This window comes from Eleutherodactylus coqui, chromosome 4 (genome assembly GCF_035609145.1).
Source record: "Eleutherodactylus coqui strain aEleCoq1 chromosome 4, aEleCoq1.hap1, whole genome shotgun sequence".
Classification (NCBI taxonomy): Eukaryota; Metazoa; Chordata; class Amphibia; order Anura; family Eleutherodactylidae; genus Eleutherodactylus; species Eleutherodactylus coqui.
Genome location: NC_089840.1, coordinates 108,329,184 through 108,341,791, shown reverse-complemented (window position 1 = coordinate 108,341,791; position 12,608 = coordinate 108,329,184). Strand labels below are relative to the sequence as shown.

The 12,608-nt window shown below is 42.4% G+C and overlaps 1 protein-coding gene across 1 annotated transcript in view; it reads right to left on the bottom strand.

The window, feature by feature from the left end:
- NYX (nyctalopin) overlaps positions 1 to 10,394 on the bottom strand; it is a 34,571-nt gene extending 24,177 nt beyond the window's left edge. Inside the window, exon 1 of the mRNA XM_066601572.1 lies at positions 10,272 to 10,394. Coding sequence (XP_066457669.1) covers positions 10,272 to 10,305 — 34 coding nt within the window. The 5' untranslated portion in view covers positions 10,306 to 10,394. The remainder of the gene's footprint in view (positions 1 to 10,271) is intronic.
- Positions 10,395 to 12,608: the final 2,214 nt, after the last annotated feature.

Here is a 12,608-nt window from a genome sequence, read left to right as displayed (position 1 = left end):
TCGTCCCACCTTGTGGGGTGCTTGGCCATCATATGTCTGCGCATGCTGGTGGTGGTGAGGCTGTTGGTGGTGGCTCCCCGGCTGATCTTGGCGCGACAAAGGTTGCACACCACTGTTCGTCGGTCGTCAGGCGTCTCTGTGAAAAACTGCCAGACCTTAGAGCACCTTGGCCTCTGCAGGGTGGCATGGCGCGAGGGTGCGCTTTGGGAAACAGTTGGTGGATTATTCGGTCTGGCCCTGCCTCTACCCCTGGCCACCGCACTGCCTCTTGCAACCTGCCCCGCTGCTGCCCTTGCCTCCCCCTCTGAAGACCTTTCCTGAGTAGGCGTTGCAAACCAGGTGGGGTCAGTCACCTCATCGTCCTGCTGCTCTTCCTCCGAATCCTCTGTGCGCTCCTCCCTCGGACTTCCCTCACTACTACCTGACTGCAAGACAACTGTGTCTCATCGTCCTCCTCACCCACAGAAAGGTCTTGAGACAGTTGGCGGAAGTCCCCAGCCTCATCCCCCCGACCCCGGGAACTTTGCAATGGTTGTGCATCAGTGACGATAAACTCCTCTGGTGGGAGAGGAACCACTACTGCCCAATCTGAGCAGGGGCCCGAGAACAGTTCCTGGGAGTCTTCCCGCTGCTAAGCATGTGTCATTGGAGTGGAGTGAGGAGGCTGGGAGGAAGGAGGAGCAGCAGACAGAGGATTCGGATTTGCAGCAGTGGACGGCGCAGAACTGTGGGTGGACGATAGGTTGCTCGAAGCACTTTCTGCCATCCACGACAGGACCTGCTCACACTGCTTATTTTCTAATAAAGGTCTCCCGCGTGGACCCATGAATTGTGCGATGAATGTCGGGACGCCAGAAACGTGCCTCTCTCCTAATCGCGCAGCAGTCGGCTGCGATACACCTGGATCAGGAGCTCGGCCTGTGCCCACACCCTGACTTGGGCCTCCGCGTCCTCGGCCGCGTCCACGTCCTCTAGGCCTACCCCTACCCCTCAGCATGCTGTATTACCAGTGATTTGATTTCCCAGGCAGGAAAGAAATTGGCGCAAGCCTGCAGGCCAAATATACTTTTTTCCCTTTTTTTTAAAAGGAAAGGCCCACTGCGTCTATTCAATGAATAATAACTGTGTTGTGCCCCTGCAAATGTGTCACAGAACTGCAGTGTTGCAGAGTTATTAACTATGGCAGAGCAGGTATTTCCCAGGCAGGAAAGAAATTGGCGCAAGCCTGCAGGCCAAATATACTTTTTTCCCTTTTTTTTAAAAGGAAAGGCCCACTGCGTCTATTCAATGAATAATAAGTTTAATAACTGTGTTGTGCCCCTGCAAATGTGTCACAGAACTTTAGTGTTGCAGAGTTATTAACTAGAGCAGAGCAAGGAATTTCACAGGCAGGAAAGAAAGTGGCGCAAGCCTGCTGTAAAACGTAGCTGGCTGCGTCTGATTTTTTTACGTTCTCCGCGCAGCACACACGTACCCAGAGCCCTGAGGAGTGTCAGAGGCAGGCCAAATATACTTTTTTCACTTTTTTTTAAAAGGAAAGGCTCACTGCGTCTATTCAATGAATAATAACTGTGTTGTGCCCCTGCAAATGTGTCACAGAACTTTAGTGTTGCAGAGTTATTAACTATGGCAGAGCAAGGAATTTCACAGGCAGGAAAGAAAGTGGCGCAAGCCTGCTGTAAAACGTAGCTGGTTGCGTCTGATTTTTTTTACGTTCTCCACGCAGCACACACGTACCCAGAGCCCTTAGGAGTGTCAGAGGCAGGCCAAATATACTTTTTTCCCTTTTTTTTAAAAAGGAAAGGCCCACTGCGTCTATTCAATGAATAATAACTGTGTTGTGGCCCTGCCTACACAATTCTGTCCCTGTAGTATCAATGCAGGGTGCAATGCTCTGCACAGCCGATTTTGAGAAGAAAAAAAAATATGCAACACAGCTTACAGCAGCCTGCACAGTACTCCACACGGTTAAATGTGGCCCTAGAAAGGACCGTTGGGGTTCTTGAAGCCTACACTCACTCCTAACACTCTCCCTGCCTAACCACCACTTCTGTCCCTAATGCAGGGTGCAATGCTCTGCACAGCCGATTTTGAGAAGAAAAAATATATATCCACTGCTAACAGCAGCCTGCACACAGGTAGATGTGGCCCTAAGAAGGACCGTTGGGGTTCTTGAAGCCTACACTCACTACAAACACTCTCCCTACAGCAACTCCAATACAACTGGACTTTCCCTCAGCTAACTCACAAGGCATCTGAGGCGAGCCGCGGGAGGGGCAAATTTTTATACTCGGGTGACATCTGATCTCCCCAGCCACTCACAGCAGGGGGGTGGTATAGGGCTGGAACAACACAGGAGGAAGTTGCAATGCCTTCCCTGTCTTTCAATTGGCCAGAAAAGCGCGCTAACGTCTCAGAGATGAAAGTGAAAGTAACCCGAACACCGCGTGGTGCTCGTTATGAGTAACGAGCATCCCGAACACGCTAATATTCGCCCGAGCATCAAGCTCGGACGAGTACGTTCGCTCATCTCTAATCATAATAAAACTCAGACATGGACCCACTGAGAACTGTGCCAAGTGTTTTATGCCTTTATTAAACTTAAAGATCAATGTTCTTTATAAAAATGGCTTCCCTGTATGGCAAACATAATAAAGCGCTCACTTACCTCCCCCGATCCCAGCAAGACATGATGTCCCGTAAACCTACTGCTGCAGCCAATGACAGATCACAGAAAGCTTTGCTGAGCTCTGTCATTGGCTGCAGCAGCCTGTTCAGGGGATGGCATAGGCTAACTGACTGTAAACACTATGTCAGCAAGGAGAGTAAGATATGCAGGGAGCCAGGAGAAGTTATCAAGGGTGCTTTATTGTGTTTGCCATATAGGGGACCCATTTTTATAAAGATCATTTAGTTCGGACAATCCCTTTAAAGGCCACTCTGTGGATTTCATATTATATCTTTATAGATGAATGAGAGAATTCTGAATGCGAGTAACTGCCACTAGGGAGAGCTAACTGCATTTGGATTCATGCAATACAGCACTTAACTCAATGGGAGCTATTTAAATCTGTATGCAGTGAGTTCCCCCTAGTGGCAGCTCTAAGTAGCCATTATGACTGTGTCAAGGCAGGCAGGGTAAGCAGTACTGTGCTTACCCTCACACTCTCTTGGAGGATGTAGCCTCCTAACAACCCCTCTCCCACCATTGATCCCACACCAATTGCATTTCATGACTGGTGGGTAGGCCACCTAAGAGGTAAGTATAGGAATTCAGAAAATTTCAAATACATCATAATAAAGAAGAATTGATGGCATCAAACAGTATAACTTCACAATATACTCGTAAATGCATGTTATTTTGCAAAAATATGGATCATGAGTAACTTGTGCGACTCAGTGATACTTCTTGTATGCAAATTACTGTTGGGCAACCTATCACGGTTATCTGTGTAAAAAGAACTAAAAGAAGAGGTTTGTCTGCTCCTTGTCCAAGAAAAGGAGGAAGAGTATATTATATCTTTGCAAGAGTTCACGATGGAGAAAAAGGAATACACTGACTTCATGTCTGTTACAGAGAGGAGGATGAGTAGTTTAGAGAAGTGCATAGCTCCAGTACTCTATCTAGCATGGCCACTTGCATGCTTGCAGAGTCATAAGGGTATTCAATATAGGGATGGCAACTATATAGCCACTCTGGACCTCTGCTATGAAATCAAAAGTGGGACATTTGTCTTTGACTTCAGATAGGAAAACTAAGGGCACTATAAGATGGCATGATTGCTGTTTGCACAAAGGAACAAGCTTCTGACACCATCACCAGCTTTTTCGGGCTCGTACAACCTGTTTAGACAGATTCAACGTTGACTTGTTCAACGAGAATCATTCAGTATCGTTGAGTAAAACGTTGAACGATTAGTGTTTAAACTTAACCAGGAATGAACGAGCCAACAATGATTTTTATGCTGCACAAAATAAACAACGAGCAAGAAATGCACGTTTCTTGTTCGATGTTCAGTCGTTGGCTCACGTTTTTTACGATAATTATTCCGTCTAAAAGCACCCTAAGCTTTCCCATTATCAGTCGTTGTCTACCACAAAAAGGAAACTACAGGGCTGATGGATAACACAATAATTTCTTGGTGGATATGGTCTCTGTTTACTATCCTACTGCATCAATGGTTTTTGCCTCTATCACTGTTTGGAAGAAGGCAAGTACCAGCAGCCAGTTCATTACTAACAATATGATGGGATCCCATGGCCTGCTGATCCAAGAGACTGGGACACTATCCCAACTATATGTTGAAATATTTATTGCAAACGTAGGTAAGCATATGGGATATATTTTCTATTCTTTCATTAGTGATTGTTGGTAAAGTATTCAAAAATGGGAGAAATTTGCTTGCTTTCTACATATTACAAAAAAAAGAAAACCAAAGAATGGGTCTTGTTTACATATAGCAATACTGACCCCTATTATAAAATAATATATTCTTTATGTATAGATGTTTTAGCCTGAAAAATAGTTCAAAGCCCTAAGTTATTACCTAGATGAAGCCCTTAGTGACGAGGCCTGTTTGTGTCTTAGTGACAAAGCCAAATTTTGGACGTGTGTCACTTTAACATAGAATAACTCCGTAAAAGTTTTGCATATCCAAGTGATTCTAACATAGTTTTTTTGCCACATATTGTACTTCATTTAGGCGGTAAAAATAGATCAATAGAATTTGTGTATATTTATTAAAAGCGCCAAAATTGGGAAATTTTGGAAAAAATTGTAATTTTTTTTCACATTTTCCACTGCAATATGTCAAATATGTGCAAACATACTGTACAAATTTTTGATGCGATATATATTTCCATCTGTTTACTTTATTCTGGATGCACATTGCAAAGCTTTAGTTTTTTAACCTTTAAGGAAACGTACAGATTTAACATTGGTTATTAACATTTTGAGGAACATTTTGTTTTCCTACACCAAGCCAACATTGCAAAGGCTCATAGGTGTCAGAGTGATACATACCCCAACAAATGACCCTATTTTTAAAAATACACTTTTGAATGTATTAACTGAGGGGGTCATGAGTATTTTGACCCCACAGTTTCTTTTCAGGAATTAATGCAATTTAGAGGAGAAAAAATATTTCATATTTTTGCAAATATGTCATTTGAAAGACAGGATTTTTTTCTACAGTGCACATGAAAATGCAGATTTGCACCCCACAATGGATACCTATGTTTATCCTGTGTCAGAAACATATCCTTTGTGCCCCTAATCTTATATCTGTATGCACAACGGGGCCAAAACCGAAAGGAGCAGCTCATAGCTTTCAGAACAGACATTTTGCTTGAAGGTGATTTAGGCCACATAGCACACTTGTAGAGCCCTTGAGCAACCAAAACAACCCCCCACAAATGACCCCATTTTGAAAACTAGACCCCTTAACGAATTCTTCTAGGGGTTCACTGCGTATTTTGACCCCACAGTATTTGAATGAATATAAACAAAACAGAAGGAAAAAATTATGATTTTTGTTTTTTGACAATTGTGTCATTTTAAAAACACCTTTTTTTGTACAGCACACTAATGAATGAGAACTTTCACACCAAAATGAATTCCCCTGTATGTTCTGTGTTCAGAAACATACCCATTGTGACCCTATCTTATGCTCATATGCACAACAAAGCCCAAATCGAAAGGAGCGTTAAACTTCAACTGTTTTTTAACTTTTACGTGATTGCCCTTATCTATTGGACAATGGTGATCACGTGACCGGGGATCGCTCACCGCGGCCCTAGGTCACTGCTCCAGGCTCTTGGCTACCCTTAGTAGCCAGGAGAAAGGAGATTTTTAATTTCCCTGGTCCTCCACAGCCTCTGCGCTTGCGTCTGCCATTTTGGCGATGGGCGCATGCGCCAAAGCTGGTGAAGAGTCCGCGGATAAGGATCTTGTCAGAGGACATCGCCAGAAGCCTTAGTAAAGTACTTTCATCTCCGCTCACGGTTCGGATCTGTGATGGGAGGTAAAACTTTAACTTTTTTTACTTTTACATGATTGCCGTTATCTATTGGATAACGGCGATCATGTGACCAAGAACTGTGTACCACAGCCCCCCATGAGATCTCCAGGCTCTTGGCTAGAGAGACTTGAAATTGCCCCGTCAATCTGCGGCTTTTGCACATGCATCTGCCTTTTTGGCGACGGGTGCAGAAGCCGTGGTAAGGTCCGCGGATAAATCCGCGCACCTTAGGTACATAATTTCATCTCCCATCATGGATATGATCCAAGAGGGGAGATGAAACAACTTTTTCTTTTCTTTTTTTTTTACCCTTTTTTTTTACTTAACATAAGCATCGTTATGCATTGGATAACAATGATCATGTGACCGGGAATCGCATAAAGTGGCTCCCGGTGATAACTCTCCAATGGATACCGGTGATCACGGAAAAGTACAGTTTAAAATAGATAACGTTTCAGCTGCACCCATGGATCCAATCCATGGGGGCAGCTGAAAATCCCCCTCACCCCCACCCCCTGCAGAAGGCCAAATCAAAGGCAAATTCAAAATCTCCCTGCACCCGGCTGTCAAAGATAGCCGAGTGCAGGGAGATGTGACAGGGACCGCTGTATGCGGTTCCCGTTCACATGATCACTGTTATCCATTGGTTAACAGTGATTATGTAAAATTTTAAAAAAGTTAAACTTAAAAGTTTAAAAAGTTATCTGTAAGGGGAGATAAAATTACATAACTAAAGTCCCCGGATTTCTCCCACAATGGGATCTTTATCCGTGGACCTTACCCTGGCTTCTGCGCAAGTGCCCATCAGCAAAAGGGTGGACGCATGCACAAAAGTCAAGAATTGCCTAGGAAATTTAAAGTGCTCCTGCTCTTGGCTACCAAAGTTGTCGAGAGCATGGAGATGTCACAGGGATCGCCGTTATCCAATGGATAATGGTGATCACGTAAAAGTAAAAAAAGTTGACGATGCGATCGGTGAAAGGAAATGGAGGCCTCCGTATTTGAACCCCGACGCAATCCTCCGCCACGGACCTTACCTGAATTCTGCGCATGCGCAAAATGCCAGACACGTTCGCAGGAGTCGGGGAGGGCCTAGGAAATTTAAAATTTCTTTGCTCCCGACTACCAACGGTAGCCGAGAGCCTGGATCAGTGACCAGGGGCCTTGTTGTGCGGTCCCCGGTCACATGATAAAAAGGTAGCGATCTACCTTTGGCCAGTCTCACACGACTGGATAAGAAATAAGGAATCCACATACATCTGATCCGCAGTAATAAGAGGATCAATCGAATGTACTGGATTACACAATTCTGCTCACTTTAGTGGGTTGGAATTACGTAATTCACTCGCAGACAACAGCACGCAGCATGTTCTATTTTACCACTGATAGCCGCAACATAGAGCCCATTGTGCTCCATGGTCGCAGATATACTCCTACCCCATACGCAACTACATTGTGTACGTGCTGTGGGTATCTGCGTCATTGCTAAGCGACTGTGCGGGAAATACAAACTAAAAAAAAAGGTGTACTGCACATGACCACCTGTGTTAGCACGCAGTTATGCGCAGTACATTATGCAGCTGTGCGCAGTGCCATGGCCGGGCTCACAGCTGGGATCTGCTGCGGGCCTCCACAAGCAAATTCCACATACGGTATTATTTGGACCACTACCTGTAATACATAATTTACAAGAAGCCCCCGAGAATGCTTGCCTTCTTGCAGTTCCAGGAGCAGCTTGTTGAGCGTCTTCTGTGTGCGACCTCCGCACCTCAGCAAGCTTAGGAAGCCTCACAGAGTGACACTTTTTACACCCCATCCCTGCCGCTGAGATCAAGAAATACCCCCAAAAAGCATGGGAGGAGGAGGGATACCCATTTTTTTTGCCCCATGTGCCCATCCCAACCAGGCCCCCGTAATTACCCCTGTCTTCGGACATACCACCCAGTTTTCATTATTAGTTTTATCTAAGATTTAGGGAACGCCAAAAAGGGCGAGGAGGGGAGGGATTATTTTTAGGGAGTCCGTTTTTTTTCTGCACAAGTGAGCAATGGGGCCAGGAATTAATTCAGTTGTGCCCTGAAATCCAACGGGTGTTCCCTCCATTATAAGCCTATCCACATGTTCTGTAAGTACTAAATCCTAAAAGTAGCCAAGAGCTTGGAGCAGTGACCGAGGGCTGCAGTGAGCGATCCCCGGGCACGAGATCGCCATTGTTCAATGGATAATGGTAATCATGTCAAAGTTAAAAAAAACAGTTGAAGTTTAATGCTCCTTTAGAATTGGGCCTCGTTGTGCATATGGACATAAGATAGGGCCACAATGGGTATGTTTCTGAACACAGAACAAACAGGGGAATCCATTTTGGGGTGAAAGTCATCATTCATGTGTGTGCTGTACAAAAAAAAACGTTTTTAAAATGACACAATTGCTAAAAAAATGAAAATCATAATTCTTTCCTGCTATTTTGCTTAGATTCATTCAAAAACTGTCGGGTCAAAATACGCAGTAGACCCCTACAACAATTCGGTAAGGGGTCTAGTTTTCAAGTGGGGTCATTTGTGGGGGTTCTCCATTGTTTTGGTAGCTCAAGGGCTCTACAAGCGTACAATGAGGCCTAAAACACCTTCAAGCAAAATGTCCGTTCTGAAAGCCACCGACTACTTCTTTCGGTTAGGGCCCTGTTGTGCATAGAGACATAAGATAGGGCCACAATGGGTATGTTTCTGAACACAGGACATACAGGGCTATCCATTTTGGGGTACAAGTCTTCATTCATATGTGTGCTGTACAAAAAAAACAGATGGAAATATATATCTTATCAAAAAATTGTACTGTATATTTGCAGATATTTGAGATGTTGCAATTGAAAATGTGAAAAAATAATAAATTTTTTTAAATTTTCGCAATTTTGGTGCTTTTAATAAATATGCATAAATTCTATCGGTCTATTTTCACCACCTAAATTATGTACAATATATGGCGAAAAACAATACTAGAATCACTTGGATATGCAAAACCTTTACGGAGTTATTCTATGTTAAAGTGACACATATCAGATTTCCAAAATTTGGCTCCATCACTAAGATGCAAACAGGCTTCCTCACAAAGGGGGTTAAAACCATTCAGAATATTATTTGACATCCATTGAAATAGTTACTCATTTCATAACCCTTATGTAACTGAACATTGATATGTTTTTGAATATCGTATATGATTTTATTGGTTTGGCTTTATAGTTTTGAATTCTTCATAGGAAGAATTCACACAACTCCTCTTAGACACAACTCCGTGTGCAACTATCCTTAACAAATTAAATTTATGGCGCTTGGTCCTGGGCTTTAATCCCAGTCGATAGTAAAAATATGGCATAGGATTAAAACTCCGGTTACTGCAATCTAGCAGGAACAGGTCAGGCTCTGGCTGTTGGTCATAGCCGAGGACCCAGGGGAGAAGGCAGAAGCATTCTTTAACCACTTCTGCCTTCTCCTTTACAGGCTACATTTCGCTCAATGAGCATTATGTAATAAAGAGAAAAAGTGGAAGTGTGACAGCTGGGTGCCCCCTGCCAAGGCAGAGCTGCAGGGTCCCAGCAACCCAGATCAGCTCTGCTGCTGACTCCTGTCACTACAGGGGTATGTTTTCCCTGGAAACTGAGACTCCTATGGATGCCCCAACTGCAGTGGAAACGTGTAAAAAAAAGACAATGTGAATTACCTCCAGAAGTCCCATATTATGTTATGGGGACACAGATTTGAAAAAAATATAGCTGCAAAAATATGTTTAAAAAAATTACAGAATAAAATTAAAAATATATATCTAAAAAATAAAATGACTCACTGCTGATACAAACGAAAACCATATGCACCCTGTAATCCAAGACTATTCAAATGATATATCAAAACGTTCAAAACAAAACGATGAACCCACTCCTGTGCTTTATTTGCGTAAATATACTAATTTTAAAAATAAACAACTAGACATTTTTGAAAGTTTTTTTTTTTTTTTTAGCTTTTTACCCTTAATAAAACTAGAAAACGGAAAAAAGGTCAGTAAAAATAACCCTACATGTCCCGGAGGAAAAAGATGCAGTAAAAATAATTTTGGCAGCTGAAGAAAAAAAAAATAGAGCAGTAAAACCATCTCATTAGTAAAATCCCTAATAAGTATCTGGTTCTTTAGGACCAAAAAATCCTGGTTCTTAAGGGGTTAAGTGGATATATACTTCAATATGAATATTAATGAAGGACTTACCATTCAAGATGTTGGCAAACATTACTTCTTCCATTAGATCAGGGCCTTTCAGAAATTATTTTAAAAAGGGACTTTCGTCTGTAATGTAAAGAAACAATCAGAGAAATTACAGAGCTTGTGTCTATTGGATAGTCGTGATGAATAATGGTATCAGAACTGAAACATCTGCTAAACTTCAGCTTGAAACTAACTCTGTAGGTGGTCTCAGGTAGCCTAAATACTATGTGTCACAACCTGCAGCAGTTTAAAGCTTACATTTATATTTACGTGCTTAAACTGTAAAGTGCTATTAATAAATAATAACATCAATATAAGAGATTTTGTTTCATAATAGATGGTGGGTTGGCTCTAGATGTATGTGGTGTCTTGACTATATAGCATGTTTACCCAGATCTCCACAAGTCCCTCAAGTCAAAGGAGCACTGACATATTCTCAAGTTTTCCTGGTGCTGACACTAATTCTTAGATTTAGCTTTTTTGTTTTTTTCCCCCCATATTATAACAAAAAGGGAGAATATACTGTGTGATTGTAATGTAAGGATTTGAAACGGTATGCATATAACTAACGTTATATAACAAAACAAAGACAATGACTTATGAAACGTTCAAATATAATTTTCAAGCTATGTAATTAATAGTAAGCAAATATGATACACGAGACCCGAGTATACATGTTTACAATCAAGGTCATTAGCAGACATATTGTTTCTAAAATGAATCCCAGAATTGACCACAGAATAGACTCATTAGCCATCTTACCTAGTTTCATGGTTAGGTGCCTCCGTTGTTCCATGTCTCAGAATGATCCTTTTCTCCCTTGCAGCTTCATGCATTTGGTTTGTTAGTATTGAAAGTGATCATTTAATGGCTCTGAAATCCTCAGTATCACATGAGGATTATGTGAGAGATGTAAGAATGTGATTGCTTGAAAAGCAAGACACGGATTGTTGATAAATCAATCTGGTGTATGCCAGATATAATATCACAGCCTTTTTTGGCTCGGAGCCACGCAGTCAATACAGTATTGCCACAAATCCAGATGAATAAAGACACAACAAAACAGGTTGCATAACGTAACATGTAAGTGGAGTTGATATTTTGTGACTTTTCATGATTATAAAAATTTATAATTTGCGTAGGATCTTTTAAATGGTTAAATGCATTCTAATAATGTACAAATATAGATACTACTGGAGGCAGCAGTAAGTTAGGGAGATTTCACATCTGCGTTGGAACCTTCGGATGGTGGGTACATCGCAGATTTGGCTCTAAATCCCGGAAGAAAGAGCGCTGCATACAGCGCCTTTTCTGCCTTCTAAAATCCGAGCAGCTGAGCAAAAACTCAACGGACCCCATTATAGTCAATGGGTTTTGTTCAGCGCTGTTCGGCCACAGGGATTCCCCATTCTTGCTCCCCGAAAGAAGCAGGAAAGCAGAACCGCGCATCAGTTGTGAAACCGCCCTTACCCAGACAGGAGAAGAATGTACTTGACAATGTGACCAAGGAATGGATGAATCTCATCACGGCAGGCTTCTATGAAGTTGTTTCACTTTACTCCCAGGTAACAGTCATTCTGCTATTATCCATGTTCTGTATGAAAATTGATAGATATTTTCCTTTTGATAGCAAAGGGAAGTTTGAAACGCAATCTCCATTATTTTTACGTCTACTGCTAGGAATCAAACCCCAGAAGTTTTTGACAGATCTATCTGGGCTACAAATATATTAAGGTTCTCTTACTTTCTAAATATGGCACATGCCGCATGTCCTAGTACAACAGATTACGTTTTTATTGAAGCAAATTAAGCACTAATTATCTACAGCAAGGGTGTCAAACTCATTTTCCCCGAGGGCCACATCGGGCTTATGGTGACCTTTAAAGGGCCGACTGTACGACAGTATAGTAAGGGCTCGTTCACACAAGTGTATTTGCGTACATAATATGCAGTGAATAGAAGCCATTGATTTCAATGACTTCATTCACATGATGTATATTGTCACACAGCATGACCTATTTTGTTGTATCCCTGATAGGCTATTGAAGTGAATGGGCCGCGCAAATACGTGGTGAATGCGCAGGAAACCTCTGTATTCACTGCATATTTGCTCACCATTTCAGTGCGCCCATCTGCGTTTTTTGTGTGTCCAAATATACAGGCATAAGCGATTTTCAATTTTGCAAATACGCAGCGTATTTGTGTGATGGAAATACGATTACACCCATGTGAACGAGCCCTAATAGTGACCCCTATAGTGGTCACAGTAGTCACAGTGACTCTCATAGTGGCCCCAGTAACCATATTCACCCCCTTAGTGGCCTCATTAGTAATAGCGAG